Source organism: Coregonus lavaretus, assembly GCF_964263955.1.
Source record: "Coregonus lavaretus genome assembly, chromosome: 7".
Classification (NCBI taxonomy): domain Eukaryota; kingdom Metazoa; phylum Chordata; class Actinopteri; order Salmoniformes; family Salmonidae; genus Coregonus; species Coregonus lavaretus.
This window is the reverse complement of record NC_139994.1, coordinates 11,735,084-11,754,122: the sequence shown is the minus strand read 5'-3', so window position 1 is coordinate 11,754,122 and position 19,039 is coordinate 11,735,084. Positions and strand designations below refer to the sequence as shown.

The 19,039-nt window shown below is 37.7% G+C and overlaps 1 protein-coding gene across 1 annotated transcript; it reads right to left on the bottom strand.

The window, feature by feature from the left end:
* Positions 1-575: 575 nt before the first annotated feature.
* LOC311131886 (uncharacterized protein) lies at positions 576-18,997 on the bottom strand (the record flags this gene model as incomplete). Its single annotated transcript, XM_084165005.1, has 36 exons — positions 576-610; positions 1,239-1,283; positions 2,176-2,211; positions 2,536-2,574; positions 3,008-3,052; positions 3,155-3,187; positions 6,660-6,704; positions 7,350-7,421; positions 7,594-7,632; positions 8,583-8,633; positions 8,973-9,050; positions 9,371-9,430; positions 9,515-9,616; positions 9,773-9,811; positions 10,281-10,346; positions 10,815-10,850; positions 10,971-11,018; positions 11,101-11,145; positions 11,249-11,293; positions 11,411-11,467; positions 11,564-11,614; positions 11,781-11,840; positions 12,534-12,584; positions 13,365-13,433; positions 14,206-14,262; positions 14,383-14,427; positions 14,558-14,638; positions 14,732-14,767; positions 14,886-14,996; positions 16,039-16,083; positions 16,358-16,405; positions 16,801-16,842; positions 17,324-17,359; positions 18,059-18,121; positions 18,204-18,268; positions 18,987-18,997. 36 exons carry the CDS (start codon positions 18,995-18,997, stop codon positions 576-578), a joined length of 1,887 nt encoding a protein of 628 aa, XP_084021131.1.
* Positions 18,998-19,039: the final 42 nt, after the last annotated feature.

Here is a 19,039-nt window from a genome sequence, read left to right as displayed (position 1 = left end):
TGCATTTAAGGTGATATTTTAGTTGTAAATAATGGCTGAGTAATCAGTTGAACAGGCATATGGATTACATAAACATTGCTCCCCACTTCAGTATGTGAAAAATATGGGGACAAATGAGTTTGATGTTCAAAATAGACGTTACTTTTAATGTAGAGATTACTTTGACATACATTTCGCAATGTACAATTACTGACACGAGATGAATTTTTCTCACATTTTCAAAACTCGGAAATACAGTACTTGCGGAAATTACAAAATAACAAAGCTTCATAAAGATTCAGTATATTGTCTGAGCTTTCCATAGGGACGACATACAGCCGTCTTCATCTGAATCAGAGGGCTTTCGTTAGTAGTTTTTGTCATATATGCAACTAATAAAACTAAACGTACAGGGTAATTTATTAACAAGTGCGCAAAAAGTTTACTTACAGTGTCATCTTTAAGTTTAAATAGACATAGACACAAACAACAACTAGATTTGCTAGTGGGCTGGATCACTGTTTCTCTGCCATGCAGACTGGTCCGTACACTGAAATCTGTAGCGTAGAAACTTGACACGAGGCTTCATATGGAAGTCAGCAGGTATCCTCCAGTTCCACATTTTCTGCACCTTCAGAAGTGAATATGTATTTTAGTCTTTGACACACATATCTGTAATTGATCTACCTCTAAAAGCTGATTGAAGGGATAGTTCAACCAAATTACAAAATTACATTTAGGTTTCCTTAACCTGTGAGCAGTCTATGTGGTCCTCTGTAGCTCAGATATTATTAGTATTATGGACGAGACCGCAATCTGTAATTTGTGTGAACTATCCCTTTAATGTTGAAAAAGTTATGCAATATATTGTAGAATTACAACATATTGAGTATATTAGCAGTATACTGTAGCATTGAGTCCTACCTCAGAGGCAGTAATACTACTTTAGTGTCCTTCATTTTTACTTGCTCACTTTTTTATACTTGTAGTACCAATCAAGAGTTTACCTTTGTCTCTCTTTCAAAGGTACAGTATAACAGCACTGTCTTATCACCTGAAACATTGTAGTCAGAAACTTTGCCATCTTACTACTGTAGTTAATACAGTGTAATAAAAAAGATTAGTTATACGATTATATTGTATGTGTTTTAACAGGGGAGTACATAATGTAAATAAAACAAGCCTTTTGTCATTTATTAAATGTTTTTAAAAGAAGAGAGAGAGACGAGAGAGAAGTTGTAAGGAGCTGAGAAACCTACCTTCAGGACCCTGACCAGATGGGTTGTACTGTTCAGCTGCGGAAACTGGAAAGAGCAAGCAAAACCGAGGAAAGAAAAGAGCCCTTGAGGAACTGTTCACTTAGTGGTTCAATATATGCTGTCATGATGACACAGCATTGTAATATCTGAAAGCGTGCAATCCTGTGCTACTGTAAATAACAAGTTAAGCTTTTGCCAATTATTTGCATATCTGATACCTATCTGATATTTTCCCTAATGTGTAAACAGCAAAACAACACATGGAATCTGATCTTTTGACTTCCGATTTATACCACCTCCATATATGGATCTGAATCCTGATACAAACCCTATCCTCCATACATGACCTCATGTCGTTACCATGACAACCACCCCAAAATGTTAAGGAACAGTGACAGGAAATGAGCATGGCATCTGTGTGCTACTTCAGAGGCTACATCAGTGTGAATGTTCAAATCTGATATGGGTCACATATAAAACTGAGTGTAGACAGTCAGAAAAAAAGATTTGATATATAAAAAAAATCTGCTTTGGGTTCTTAGGGTGACTGTGTAAATAAAAACGGATACATTTGTCACATGGATCCATTTCGCTATTTCAATTACTTTTGCTGCATTTACACAGGCAGCCCAATTCGGATAATTTTTTTCACTAATTGGTCTTTTGACCAATCAGATCAGAATTGGGCTGCCTGTGTAAACGCAGCCTTTGGAGTCAAATTGATAGATAGATAGATAGATAGATAGATAGATAGATAGATAGATAGATAGATAGATAGATAGATAGATAGATAGATAGATAGATAGATAGATAGATAGATAGATAGATAGATAGATAGATAGATAGATAGATAGATAGATAGATAGATCAGAATTGGGCTGCCTGTGTAAACGCAGCCATGTAACAGAGTTTAAACCTAAACTCCTATGAAGCTTACCTGCAGGTTGTGTCTGTTCTGTTACACCAGGATGACCTGTTTGGACAAAGACATTGCATGAACACAGACCCTACGAACAGAGCAGGGGGAGACCACCGTGAACGGGACAACCAGGGCTGTCTGTCATCAATTGCAATGCTTTTCACACCTAGACTATGATTAACTGCAAAGATCTGTAAAGCACTTTATGACAATTGTTGGGCTGTAAATACATTTTATTGATTGGTTGATTAATCTATGCTATTGCTCCAAGATCAAAGGACTATTACCGCTACTTTTCATTTCATGAAGCCTTTAGGAGCAACAGATACTTGTGCAAGGTCAAGGGGTTGCGTAAATTAATATTCTGTACCAACTTACTGGAAGCCTGTAGAGTGGATCCTTGTGGATCAGCTGTGACTACGATACAAAAAATAGATTCAACATGGTGAGTAAAGGCGTTTCGTTTTGTTATGTAGTGACTGGCAGTGTATAGTAAGACTCTGTCCCAAATGGTACACTATTCCCTATATTGTGCACTACTTTTGACCAGAGACTATAGCACACTATTCTCTTTATAGTGCACAATCTCTGATGAGTAATGAGTGGTAAGGGAACCTCACTCACCCCTGCCCACTATGGCGTCTGTCTGGGATATTGCTCCATGTGGATCCCCAGTAACTGATGGTATTACATACATTCACACTGTATTTTAGGAGGCTAGTGTGTGCTGTGTGTGTTGTGTGTGTATTGTGTGTGTGTTGTGTGGAAGTGTATGTCTTTTTTCTGAAATGTTAATGTAAATGGTAAGATTGGTGTGTGTGTGTGTGCGTGTGCGTGCGTGCAGACTTACCTGGGGAATCGGTCTGAATGAAGACACTGTGTGCTTCTGCGACAACTGAGAGACAGAGTGTATGATGTTATAAGTGTGTTGTGTGATGGGAATTGTCTGGTTTAGTTGTCTATTACTTCTGATGTGTTGTTGCAAATGGAATTTTACCTGTAGTGTCATGTCCGAATCCAAGCACAGAATCTGTAATTGAAAAATGTATACTTATCACCTTCCAAGCCTGAACATATGTGTGTGAGTGTATCATGTGAGGATTATGTCATTGGTTAAAATTAACCTGTAGAGTTAAAGAGTCCACTGGTCACAGCCACCTCATCTAACCCTGTTTAAAATAAGAGGGGATATTACACTGTTATACTGTAAAACCAAAATATTTATATATATATACAGTGGTGTGAAAAAGTGTTTGCCCCCTTCCTGATTTATTTGTTTGCATGTTTGTCACACTTAAATGTTTCAGATCACCAAACAAATTTAAATATTAGTCAAAGATAACACAAGTAAACACAAAATGCAGTTTTTAAATGGTTTTGAGGTTGTTATTATTAAGGGAAAACAAAATCCAAACCTACATGGCCCTGTGTGAAAAAGTGTTTGCCCCCCCTGTTATAACACAACTCAACTGTGGTTTATCACACCTGAGTTCAATTCCTCTAGCCACACCCAGGCCTGATTACTGCCACACCTGTTCTCAATCAAGGAATCACTTAAATAGGACCTGCCTGACAAAGTGAAGTAGACCAAAAGATCTTCAAAAGCTAGACATCATGCCGAGATCCAAAGAAATTCAGGAACAAATGAGAAAGAAAGTAATTGAGATCCATCAGCCTGGAAAAGGTTATAAAGCCATTTCTAAAGCTTTGGGACTCCAGCGAACCACAGTGAGAGCCATTATCCACAAATGGCGAAAACATGGAACAGTGGTGAACCTTCCCAGGAGTGGCCAACCGACCAAAATTACCCAAAGAGCACAGCGACGACTCATCCAAGAGGTCACAAAAGACCCCACAACAACATCCAAAGAGCTGCAGGCCTCACTTGCCTCAGTTAAGGTCAGTGTTCATGACTCCACCATAAGAAAGAGACTGGGCAAAAATGGCCTGCATGGCAGAGTTCCAAGACGAAAACCACTGCTGAGCAAAAATAACATTAAGGCTTGTCTCATTTTTGCCAGAAAACATCTTGATGATCCCCAAGACCTTTGGGAAAATACTCTGTGGACTGACGAGACTAAAGTTGAACTTTTTGGAAGGTGTGTGTCCCATTACATCTGGCGTAAAAGTAACACCGCATTTCAGAAAAAGAACATCATACCAACAGTGAAATATGGTGGTGGTAGTGTGATGGTCTGGGCCTGTTTTGCTGCTTCAGGACCTGGAAGACTTGCTGTGATAAATGGAACCATGAATTCTGCTGTCTACAATAAATCCTGAAGGAGAATGTCCGGCCATCCGTTCGTGACCTCAAGCTGAAGCGAACTTGGGTTCTGCAGCAGGACAAGTCCACATCTGAATGGCTGAAGAAAAACAAAATGAAGACTTTGGAGTGGCCTAGTCAAAGTCCTGACCTGAATCCTATTGAGATGCTGTGGCATGACCTTAAAAAGGCAGTTCATGCTCGAAAACCCTCCAATGTGGCTGAATTACAACAATTCTGCAAAGATGAGTGGGCCAAAATTCCTCCACAGCGCTGTAAAAGACTCATTGCAAGTTATCGCAAACGCTTGATTGCAGTTGTTGCTGCTAAGGGTGGCCCAACCAGTTATTAGGTTGTAGGGGGCAATCACCTTTTCACACAGGGCCATGTGGGTTTGGATTTTGTTTTTCCTTAATAATAACAACCTTAATTTCAAAACTGCATTTTGTGTTTACTTGTGTTATCTTTGACTAATATTTAAATGTGTTTGATGATCTGAAATATTTAAGTGTGACAAACATGCAAACAAATAAGAAATCAGGAAGGGGGCAAACACTTTTTCACACCACTGTATACACTACCAGTCAAAAGTTTGGACACACCTACTCATTCAAGGGTTTTTCTTTATTTTTACTATTTTTTACATTGTAGAATCCGATTAAATAACACATATGGAATCATGTAGTAAACAAAAAAGTTTTAAACAAATCAAAGTATATTTTATATTTGAGAATCTTCAAATAGCCACCCTTTGCCTTGATGACAGCTTGCACACTCTTGGCATTCTCTCAAGCAGCTTCACCTGGAATGCTTTTCCAACAGTCTTGAAGAAGTTCCAACATATGCTGAGCACTTGTTGGCTGCTTTTCCTTCACTCTGCGGTCCGACTCATCCCAAACCATCACAATTGGGTTGAGGTCGGGGGATTGTGGAGGCCAGGTCATCTGATGCAGCACTCCATCACTCTCCTTCTTGGTAAAATAACCCTTACACAGCCTGGTGGTGTGTTGGGTCATTGTCCTGTTGAAAAACCAATGATAGTCCCACTAAGCCCAAACCAGATGGGATGGTGTATCGCTGTAGAATGCTGTGGTAGCCATGCTGGTTAAGTGTGGCTTGAATTCTAAATAAATCACAGACAGTGTCACCAGCAAAGCACCCCCACACCATAACACCTCCTCCTCCATGCTTTACGGCGGGAAATACACATGCGGAGGCCATCCGTTCACCCACACCGCGTCTCACAAAGACACGGCGGTTGGAATCAAAAATCTCAAATTTGGACTCCAGACCAAAGGACACATTTCCACCGGTCTAATGTTCATTGTTCGTGTTTCTTGGCCCAAGCAGGTCTCTTCTTCTTATTGGTGCCCTCTGAACAGTTGATGTTGTGATGTGTCTGTTACTTGAACTCTGTGAAGCATTTATTTGGGCTACAATTTCTGAGGCTGGTAACTCTAATGAACTTATCCTCTGCAGCAGAGGTAACTCTGGGTCTTCCATCCCACGGTCCTCATGAGAGCCAGTTTCATCATAGCGCTTGATGGTTTTTGCGACTGCACTTGAAGAAACTTTAAAAGATCTTGAAATTTTCCGTATGTGCTATTTGAAGATTCTCAAATCTCAAATATATTTTGATTTGTTTAACACTTTTTTGTTTACTACATGATTCCATATGTGTTATTTCATAGTTTTTTGTAAAAATAAAGAAAAACCCTGGAATGAGTAGGTGTCCAAAAGTTTGACTGGTACAGTATATATATATATATATATATATATATATATATATATATATATATATATATATATATATATATATATATATATATTATTATAATAATGTTTTATTAGGATTGTGTGCCTGGTACTATATCTATATATATATATATATATATATATATATATATATATATATATATATATATATATATACCTATTTTATTAGGATTGTATGCCTATTCTAGACTTTTCTAAACTACTCCAGAACACTGTTCCAGAGGAAATCTAAGGAAATGTGTGGTTGAATGCTGTTTCCCACAATATGCTCTGTGTTAGTGACAGCTTTATTTCTCCTCACTGTCTTCCCTTCCTCAGGCTGGCCCCAGCCCAGCCGGCTCTGTGCTGAGTGTTAAATGGATGTTGGCTTAACTAGCGATGCAGTGGCAAAGCAGTGTGTCAGCTCTAAAAATAAGCAGGTGAGAGAATGAATGCTTGATCATCAGACAAGTACGTAGCCTACCAGCCGTGCCTGGTGCGCTGGAGCTGTACACATTCGCCCCAAGGGCTAGGGAGGAGGAGAAACACGTGAGTTACTGGCTGTTAGATGGACTTGATTGAGTATCCATTTGTTTGACTAGCCTACTAAATATGTTTTATTAGATGTTACCCAGTGTAGTAATGGGATGTTCTTGTTTGATCTTGTAAATGTATACAATATATAGTAAATAGATGGGCTGAAACATACACTTCAAGTCCTTACCAGTGATATCTATATGTGTATGTGAGCTGGTTACAAGTTCTTCTGCCGCACCTGTTCACACATTGACACCTGTATCATTGTACCTGTGCACAGAATATTTCAGACTCTACTTGTGAAGGTAAACTATGAATATATTTTCTCCATTATCAGTAACTTAAATATGCAATATGTAAATTTTTGGGCAACACGAAATGGCGGAGCGATTTCTGCATAAAAATAAGTAATATATTTAACCTTTATTTATCCAGGGACCTGCATAGTGCATTTCTTTTACATGTACAGTATACAAAGCATTAGCAAACAAAGTCAAAGTCAAGAGAGTGTTCTACCTGTAGAGGGAAGTTGTGTAGCCAAGTTAGACAGCCCTGCTCATAGAAACATTCAAAAGACATTAGTAGGCCTAGCCTAATTCAATCAACCTCACTGTAGGCTTTCAAGGTGGTGGCTTACCTGTGGTATCTGTTTGAGGGCCGACGGTGTGAACGTCATCATGATGCTGAACAGCGACCCCGTCTGTAACAGCTGAAGTACCGCGAAATTAGAACGCTACCCGCAAAATTCCTGCGTGAGCTCTCATGATGAAACATTGTTGCAACACTATTACAACAACATTGTAAAAAGTGATGCCTTCAGAAATGTTTAACTCGCAAATTAAATGTAGGCTTATCATTGATTCCATTTTCGTAGGACTCACCTCCCATGTCGTTGTGATGAGAGACGACGCCGTGCTCACCTTCAGGAAATAAGGGACGAAGAAAAACTGAGTGGTGATGGCTAACATTTTGGAAAAACTTTTTTGAAAAGTATATTTTTCCTGTGTGAAAATAAGCGTAGAACACTTTACGCTGACAGATAGACGTCCTGGGAATTTTCATCCCTGGACCGTTTTTAATGGAGGTATTTATTTTGCCAGCACTGGCCTTGGTGAAGCCTATTTTCCATCATGACACTCATTTTCCACAAAAGTTATAGTTCAATGAGACAATTGTTGCTCGAGACATAACATAAGACCATAACAGGTCCAACAGTTGTGGAAAAAGTACCTAATTGTCATACTTGAGTAAAAGTAAAGATACCTTAATAGAAATTGACTCAAGTAAAAGTGAAAGTCATCCAGCAAAATACTACTTCAGTAAAAGTCAAAAGGTATTTGGTTTTAAATATACTTAAGTATGAAAAGTAAAAATATAAATAATTTCACATATTAAGCAATTAACATATTTTCTCGTTTTTTAATTATTTATGGATAGCCAGGGGCACATTCAATACTCGGACTTTTGTGTTTAGTGAGTCCGCCAGATCAGAGGCAGCAGAGATGGCCAGGGATGTTCTCTTGATAAGTGCTGAATTTTCCTGTCATGCTAAGCATTCGAAATTTGACAAGTACTTTAGGGTGTCAGGGAAAATGTATGGAGTAAAAAGTACATTATTTTCTTTAGGAATGTAGTGGAGTAAAAGTAAAAGTAGTCTAAAATATAAATAGTAAAGTAAAGTACAGATATCCCAAAAAACTACTTAAGTAGTACTTTAAACTATTTTTACTTAAGTACTTTACACAACTGAGGTCCAATCCATTATTTCGCACATACAGCAGGCAATTAAGCAGACAGAAAAAGTTGTTTATGACTAACAAATGCATTGAAATAGGTTTGTAAATAACGGAGAATTCAAACACTGAGTTACCAGCATCTAGTAGGCCTACGTCTGTAGCCACAATCTGCTGCCCAGATGGATCTGAAAAGCAAAAACACTGTCATAGCCTACCAATACAATGGTGTATTTTGCATTAGGCGTATTGTGATAAATAATATCAAGCACATATCCTCAATGCCTCTCAAATAATGCATGTGGCATTTGTTTTGCTCCATCAAATGCAAATATACCCCTGGTTCTAGCCTAGTCCTAGCCTGGTCCCAGATCTGCTGCTTTTGCCTACTCCATTGTCATTGGAAGCTAAACATTTAATTGTTTGGCATGACAATTCCATTAGGAGTTGGCAGGAGAGCAGAAACAGACTGGCATCCAGGCTAGCCTTGGCCTACTGGCTTCCATAGACCTTTAGGGTAGACATACCTGTTACATCATGATGCATGTCATTGACCGGATGGTCACCTCCATGTATGTCTGTAACCTGGCTTTGACGACCATTCCCTGCAACATACATGTTAATCTATGCTGACATTATCTTAATCATCCTTTATATTCCTACGTCTGAGCTGGACACATTAATACCATTCTCTGAAATACATTCATAGTATAATGTATTTAATTAAATAATTAAATATATGTCATTTAGCTGACACTTTTATCCAAAGCGACTTACAGTCATGTGTGCATACATTTTACATACGGGCAGTCCCGGGAATCAAACCCACTATTCTAGCATTGCAAGCAACATGCTCTACAAACTGAGCTACAGAAGATCACCTTTAACGTGGGTATGTTATTTTTAGTCCTGAGTGTGATCCTACCTGGGTGGTCAATCTGTGATGATGAATAATCAGTATGTGACATCACTGCTACTGGGTGGTCTGGAGAGAGAAACTGAGATGAAGCTTTTCCATGCCGTCTTGGTCACTATCCTCTTACAGAGATTATGATTTTAGTGTATTTACCTGTAGTATCGGATAGACCAGCATGATCACCTACTGAGTGGTATGATCCATCGAAACCTGAGCTCAGATAAGGATGGTCGAGCCCTGAGTAGTCAGTGGTGCCTGCAGATAAAAAGAGACCACAAGTAGGGCAATGATACAAACTAGTTGACAGACCCTATTTGCTTTCACCCATAACTACTGTTTACATTTTCATTTTCAACTGTGAATCATAATCTATTTATTAGACAATTAATAATTGTGGCTCACAATGCCTACCTGTAAAATCACTTATTAGACCTATGTGATCTACAAGACCTGGAGGAAGAAAATCAGACACGCAGAGAAAGAAATAAAATAAATGATTGGATTATGTGAATCATGAGAACCCTCATCTCTTGTTATTGCACTGCATCCCTCCTAATAGGCCTGACCCCATTCATCAGTGATGGTGGTGCTACTCCACCAAGACATAAAGTCTACAGCAAAGCTGCAAAGATAAACAATGTCAAGATCTGCAAAGTTCACAAGCACAGCTACACAAGTAACTCGCTGTCTGCACAGACAGGAACACATGGACCCAATGATAATCTTGGAGTTTTAAAAATTCTTCGGACGTAAATTCTCTGGGACGCTCTGAAAACTCTGTCATGATTACAAGCCTGTGAGGAGCTCTCTCCGAGGTGAGGTAGAGAACAGAGCCTGAGTAGATGAGGGACGACACAAGAGGGAGGGGTGAGGTGATTTACAGGACCTGGCGGAGGGTAGAAGACGTGCCAGTAGGTACCTGGTGGAACGTCTGGATCCGGGCTGCTACTGGACGACAACGCCGGTCCTGGATCTGAACCCACAGCTGGATGAGAGGAGAGAGAGAGCAGAGAGAGCAGAGAGAGCAGAGAGAGAGAGAGAGAGAGAGAGAGAGAGAGAGAGAGCACCAGACAGCCAGTGATATATATATATCAAACCTGCAAACCTGATTTAAAGCAGTTTTCCTTGAGTAAATTATTACAAGAGCTGGAATAACTGTAACAGTGATTTACTCTGCAGCAGCACAGATAACTAGCACAATATGGAATATAAACTCCTCAGAGTGGAGTTTGTGGCTTGCTGTTTTAACCCCTCAGACAGAGAGTTACTTAAATAAAATTATGCTTTAGAGATGTAGTATAACATTATCTGTGCCAGTTTAAATATACCTTAAATCGGATATAATTTAGAGTAACTCTCCCACAGAGTAACTCTCCCAAAGGTGTTGCATTGTAACGTTTCTTTCAAGTGAAGAAGTGAAGTGACTAACGGAGGCTTGAATAAAGAAACGTACCTATTGAGTCTAATGGAGAAGTAATTCCAGTGTGATCTATCAATAGAGCAGTGTTGGTTAGATATTTCTGATTCAACAAAGAAGAACAGTGATTCTTTATAGTCCGAAAAGACCCAACAGAAAGCAGACACAGAAGGGCTATGATGACAAACCCACCTGAGATGTCGATATGGATGTCAGGACCATACGGATCCCCCACACCACCTGGAAAGACAGACAGTTAATGAAGAACAAACTTGAATTACCTAAAAAGAAACATCAACGATAAGTTCTTACAAACACTCACCCATTAAACCAATGAGGAAGTCATGGCTGGATTGGTCGATAATACCTGAATGTCAATATGGAATTAAGTGAAGAAATGATGGAGAAGCAAGTAAATATACCAGACAGGAGCCAAATGTGAAACATTGCACCCTCACCTGGACACTCACCTGTATTGTCCAGGTGAGAACTTGCACCAAGTGGATCCATAGCACCTGAAATGTTGAACCTATTAAAAAGTATCAAGGCATTCTATCGTCTACTCATTTGCCCTATCATTAAACAAACAAGCCCATGACTTCATCTTTATTGGATTTTCAGCAAGATGTTACCTGTGGGATCCATGTGAGTTGTGTCCTCGATGAAGAGGTCAGTGACTACAGGTATAACTGAGACACAGAAAGACATTGACAATCAAAATGGCCTCACAAATGCCAAACTCCATCATGTTTTCTGATCAAGAGCAATGAAGTCCTTCTCCTTACCTGCATGTCCATTTTCTACTGCTCCTCCAATCAGCAGCTTGTGACCATTACCTTGGAAACAACATTGAGATCCAATAAATACCATGACACTTCTGGTTCGTAACTCTGTTCTTTGTAGGATTATACCAAGGAGTGTAAGAGAATTGTGATCTTCACCGTTCACATGTACATGATGTGGCTAAAATAAATTGAAAAATGGCTTATCTGAGATAATTACCATTAAACTCAGGTGACTCAGGTGTGTCATACTCAGGAGACTCTATTTCAGTCTCACTTGCTGAAACACATACAATACATGTCTTGATCAATCATATTTACATGTACATTTGAGTAATTTAGCAGACGCTCTTATCCAGAGCAATTTACAGTTAGTGCATTCATCTTAAGGTAGCTAGGGAAGACAACCACATATGATATCACAGTCATAGTAAGTTAAACTTTTCGTCAGTACAGCAGCTATCAGCAAAGTCAGTGCTAGTAAAGTCAGTGGTAGTAAAGTCAGTGCTAGTAAGGAAAGAAAAGTGCAAGTGTTAGTGCAAGAAAGCTACCAGTATACCTATACCTGTAAAATTATTACATACAGATGTAGGATCTTAATTTGACCTATATTGTCACAGCAAAATAATCCTGCAGCAACAGGATTTTAACTTTTTGTCCATAATGTTGCTTTATCAGTGGTTAGGGTATTAGCTGGCCAAAAGTAGGCTACGTGAAAAGTGCAATACTGTTAATATAACTGTCTGTTAGTGTGGGTTTTCAGGGAATTTATATACATCACAAAGCTCATTGGCATTTCCTGCGATGCAGGAAAATTCTCAGCAACCAGAGAGTGATCAAGTTAAGATCCTACATCCTTACAGTAGTGTGCCTGTGTTGTTCATTCCTCATTCATGTAATATATTGTAAACTGATGTTTTTCCATTCATGGTGATAGTGTCTGTCTGCTTCTTTAGTGTCAGTATGAACTTACTTGGAGCCTCAGTCTGAAGGCCAGCAGCATCAAATGTATGAATGCTGCCACCTGTAATAAAAATGCAACGCTGCCCTGATTTAATCATTGTAAATATGCCAGTTGTGGATCATATATGTGATGTACTTTACATACTGTAAATAATATACAGAGCATCTTGGAAATTGAAATGATTAATAAACCTTTACTGCAGTGGGCTAAATCAGAGTCACACAGAGTGTTTCTTGGTAGTCTTAAACAAATCTACTTTGAAACAAAAGTATACACCTTCACACACATGGTTATGGGCTTAAAAAAAATAAGACACCTGTACCATGTCAGATATAGAGTTGAAATGTATTCAATTTTGAGTTTGCATTCTAATATTATACTTTATATACATCACAGAATACTGAAATATAACAAAACTGTTTGACATAGAAACACTGGATTTTCGGGCGAGATTTGTAAAATTATGTTTATTATTTATGAAATTATGAAAAATATTAATAACATTCCACCCATGGTGCGATTTGGTCATTTGACTGCAGGAAAGGGGTACAATGGATTTTAGACCGTAGCTTAATAATAATGTTTACCATTTGAATCTAGATGAGATCCACTTTGTTGGTGGGCTGACACTAAAATAAAATATTAAAGACAAAGTTTACCTGACTATGTGTTATCCATGGTACTTATCCAAACCCACACATTCACTTGATTGTTCGTTACCGGTTTGCTACACATGACTGAGTGATATTATTATTGGTCGTTATAACTCATAACTGCATATGATTGTTTGTCACAGGTCTGTCACCAGAACTCTCTGTGGCTGTATGTAGTGAATGATACCTGCAGGCTGTGGATGAGTCTCATGGATAATGATGAGAGTGGAGCTCCCTCCTGCTTGTCCCATTGAGCCTATAAGGTAAACACATTGAACATAAGACAACGTTAATCACTGCAAGGGACTATTGAGATATGCTTATACAAACTAATTAAGAGTTTCATTCCAAAATGCTATTTATCTATTTTCATTTTCATAAATGTTGGGAAATTAGCTTTTATTGTTTAAAGAAATTATGAAGGAGATAGGTGTGTTTTTTCACTGTCTAATCATGGCATTGGGTTATTCAATGACATACAAGTATTTGTTTAAAATCTATCACTTGATGGTTTCATTCCAGAGAGGCAAATTATCATGTTTTTTTTGCAAAATTCTATATATCCGCTTCACTCTCAGATAAATAAATAGTACTGCTAGGTTTTACACAGTCAAATGTAACAAATAACTACATTTTTATAAAGAAATGTACAGTAGTATGAGATCTGTATGTAAAACATTTGTATTTTACATTTTAGTCATTTAGTAGATGCTCTTGTCCAGAATGACTTACAGTTAGTGCATTGATCTGAATATAGCTAGGTGGGACAACCACAGTAAACAGGATCCCAACATTCCATTCCAGCTAAACAATGGATATAAGCATTTTGCAAAAACAACACATTTTGATACACATCTAAAATCTATAAATAAATAATCTGAGAACAGTCATATTTTACACACACTTGTATGTACCATAAGTATGTACCCATAAGCAATAATTTCTGATGAAAAAACACAAATGTGATTTTTTGGGGGGATATAGCGTTTTGGAAATAAACTCTTCAAATGTAGACCAAGATGACTTACCATGAGAGATTGTATCTGAGTGGACAACCCCTGTTCCTGGGTGGACAACCACTTTTCCTAAAATAATGATGTTGAAATTCAGCTTCAGCAAAGAGATTATCAATACAATTTATCCAGGTTTTATGTCATGCATTATTGGACTATTGTTATAGAATTGAACCAAGGCAGAAATATTACCTGGGGCTTGCACGTGTGACACTGAACTTCCCTGAACCCCTGCACCTGACAAGAGATCATTAGTTCAACCTCCCCAATAGAGACAAACCACAGCCATTCAGACAGAGCTTGTAAAACATCCAGGTGGTTTTTTGGTCTACTTCAAATCTTGTGGAGAGAGCGGGTGTAGCATTACCTGTTTGACTCGGATCCAAACTTGGACCTGCATTGAAAGGAAAACACTTTTCATCAAATTTTAGTAGATACAAACATGCCACTGTTTATTAGATTCAATAGAGATATAATTTCAAACATTATATGACTTGATTAATAATTAATAATTTATAATAAGTAATTTTATCTGCAATACTGGAAGAGGAACCTGTATGTCCTGGCAAAGAAGCATCTGAAAGACAGGGGATGTTAAGACAGATTGTTTAAACCAAACTCCTAGTAGCACTTAACATGACAGCGCAGTATGAAGTTGTAATAACATGGTAATAGATGACAGAACAAGGCTTTACCATGGGAGCTGGGGTCAAAGGGTGAAGTATGTGCATCTCCTCCACCTCCTCCTCCACCACCATCACCTCCTCCTCCACCACCACCACCTCCTCCTCCACCACCACCATTACCTGAAGCAGATAGGAACACATCAGGCCATTCAGTCCACAAATGTATTCCACCATGGCTGCGTTTACACAGGCACCCCAATTCTAATCTTTTGCCCAAATATGGGCAAAATAATTGATGTGATGGTAAAAACGTATAGTTCCTCTTTTTAGGATGTCAATATAAATGAATGTAATATGGTTGTTTGTTATTTTGTCTTGTCTTTTAATCATTATATGGGTTATTTGTTTTTACCATCGAGGACCACTTTGGAAACAAGTGTTTTAATTAATAATTTTAAGTGCTATCCTTTGGGTCCAAATTGTACATTTTGTTCTATATGTCTTTTACCCAAATAAATCAAATCCAATTCAAAAGTGAAACAAATATCAGAATTGGGCTGCCTTTGTTAAAAGGCAATTCCCCCACTTTTAAACCTAATTTTCATTATCTCCAGTACAATACCAGTGTCTTCACGTGAAAACGGCGCATTTCTACGCTTTGTAAAAAAAATATATAATTAAAAGGTTCTACCCTTTGACATCATCAAAAGTTAAACCATTTTAAAAACAGTGATTTTCAAACGCTATGAGATTCACGGTGACCCTCCCACTGGCTAGAAATTCATTGCAGGTTTTGAAAATCACCATTTGTAAAAACTTTTAATCCAACCCTGTGATGTCACAGAGAAGCATTTTTTAGAACCTTTCTTCTTATCTTTTTAACCACAGATCATAGAAACGCTCTGTTTTCACATATGTAGATACTGGTTTGGTGCTGGAGATAATGAATATTGAAAAGTGGCGGAATTGCCCTTTAACTCAGTCCATGTGCCAGATCTATAGTATGTATAATTAATATGGAAATGCAATGGTATGGCCTAATTCTTCTAACACAAATCGATTTATAATTAATGTTTTACCATTACTTCCTTCTGATATTGAGGTACTGCTTGATGCTGTAACACAGCAAACAACATTTTCAAAATATTTAAGATTGTAATACAGTTTTTGTTAAATACAAATAAAAAGGGCCACATATTTAAAGTTATGGAGCCTAACTCACGGTCAGGGCCAGCTTGCATGGCACTATCCCCATTGAGTTTATGTCCTACAAGAAGAAGAGGTACATTCGTGAGGGATTTTATGTTGAGGGTCATCATAAGACTTTTCTTGTCTGATTTGTGTAATTCAGATGTGAAATGTCCTTAATACATTTACAAGATCAGCCTACACACAATCCCCACTTATAACCAATTACACAACCAATTTACAGCCCATACGCTTACCAAACCAGTAAAGGGAGTGAATGGGTTCCTATAAAATATTTTTCAAATGTACAAATTGTATTTGGATTGACTGTTATAAAGGAACTCCTCCCTTACCATTTGGAGCTTCGCCCTGGAACGAGGTGCCAGGCTGAGCGCTTATACCTAGAAGGAAACCAGCCTTTAAGTCTAGACAACCTTATTTAACAGTCCATTGAAAACCTTTCAATACATTCCTTTACAAATATGTATCCTGTATTGTAAGACTCAAACATATTACAGACTTCTGCAGTGAGTTTAACTCACTTTTATGGAAGAAAGCCTCAAATGGTCTGATTGCAAGAATGATGAATAACATGTTATTAACTTTCCTGATAGGCTATCTAATGGAAAAATCTGCCAAATATCTGCAGCATTTACCAGATTAAAGTCTATACTCTAGACAACTTCACCACTTTGCACTAAGAACTTGTTAGAGTTGAACTCACTGAACTAAGAGCTAGTCTGTTTTTAACATAAGCCGTATCCCCTGAGCTAAGAGAGGATTAGATTTGTCTTACCCAGGCCTTTAGATATTGTGGTAGCTTGCTGTGCTCCAATTCCTTGAGGGAAGAGAAGGGAAAAGGAAGATACTTCTGTTTGAGATTCTGTATGATTACATCTTTATCAATTAAAAACCTTTATTCTGGTATAATACCTTATTGGAGAGGATTTAAGGTTTACATGCATGCGCACATGCACATACTTGTGTTTAATGATAGTTTTATACCAACAATATGTGATATTTTACTTTAAATGTACTCTTATGTCCTGTTTGTAGCTTTATCATATTCACATTTTCATTATTTTACTATTTTATATTTTGTTTGTATTTGGGATTAATGAGGGCCCATTTGTCTTTGAAATGTGTTATGGTAATATTATGCAAAACATTCAAACAGGAAAAACAAATTTATGCTCTTAGTTTAACCATTTACGTAAGTTTACTCTCAAAATGGGGCTTTAGTCACACAGGTAGACGTTGGTTTATGCACAAAGGTTAGATATGTTCTATTCATTGGTGGCAAGTTGTTAACTTCTCACCCATATTCTTTTCCTGACTCTTGGAGTCATCATCATCTGAAAAGAAAAGGAAGTTGAGACATTTCATAAATAGCTGCTCATATTCTATACTTCCCAGAAGTCTGTGCTCCACACATATTTAGAAGACGTCGTTCCCTCTATTGAAACAAATGTAAAATATTATGAAGTATAAGTTGCCGAAAAAAGATACACAAATTGGTCCTGAAAGGTTACACGCTTAGAAAAAAGGGTTCCAAAAGGGTTCTACCTGGAACCAAAAAGGGTTATTCAAAGGGTTCTTTTATGGGGACAGCCGAAGAACCCTTTTAGGTTCAGCACCTTTTTTTCTAAGAGTGTATAGCCTTTTGCATGAGTGGAGGAAATTGGTATTAACTTTATAGGTCTGAGTGCCCTTAAAAAATTACTTTATAATTTATTTAAAGAGGGTTAGTCCTTTTTTAAATTAGTTACATAGAATTTATTTTGTTATATTAGACATTTCTACACTCTCACCCAATGTATTCTTTACCTCATTTTATAATCAGAAAAGACTGCATTGATCTTTGTTTTGACCTCTGTTAGCCATAGGGGGGAAGGCATTATTTTAGTTTGTTAATAGCTTACTATGTCACATTTAGCCTAGGACTCTTTTCGTCGTACCAGCACTAGCTAGTCCTATGGTATCCTGACACATGACTCTAACCCCCCACTCCCTCATCCCTCCCTGAACCTCCCTCCCTCCCTCCCATCTCATACCCTCCTCCTCTTCTGAGAGTTCCTCTTCACCATCCTCTACCTCTATCTCCTCCGGCTCTTTCTCTAAAGAAAGAAGGCATTGAGTTGTTTACCTGTTCAAATATCACAATTAATACAACTTTGATTAAATGAGCTACATCCATACCTTCCACAGGAGCAGTTGAAATTGTTGTTGCCAAAAAGACAACTACAGAAGCAATTAAAATATTTCTGTAGATAAAGAAGATGTATATCAAAAGATGGAGGAATACATAGGTGTAAATCAAATGTTTTATAACAAGGATCAATTATATCCCTGGTCCAATCTTAAGTGTATGATTCAAGTTGAGATAGAGTTTTGCAGATAGAAGTGACATTTCATTGTGGATGGATAAGTCTGCCATAAACATACATTAAGTCCATATTCTTGTCATCCATATCATATTTTATATCCTCAGTGCATACATCTAAGATGTCTCTAGGGCACAGTATTCCAAAGCCAGCATATCAATTGTGTTACATCAAGAGGAAGAATCAAGAAAGATTGCCAAATAAAGCCAATATGAAGCATTCAACATAATGCTAAGACCAGAACTGAGCATCAGTCAAGTATTTGATCAGATAGTATGTATTCTTCAACATCAATATCAACAGCAAACATTTACATGACATAAATTATTTCTCAAGCTCTTGAAAAACTATTATCTTAATCATATGAAATGTCAATGCTTTACTAGTACATTTTTCATTGTGTGGATACTAACCCTGAGAATCATCATAAATTGATCAATTACATCAGCATTACATAACAATAATCATAATCAAGGCCTAACGAAAATCTCACACTTTGATCAAAACGCCTGGACCAAGATGCAACATTTCATTACTAATATTCCCTGTTTCAGCATTCATTATACACAACATTTGCAGCTATTCATTGTTTACTTACCGTGACAACATGTTTTGTAAAGGTCTATGTGGGAAACTCAGGAGCAGACATAT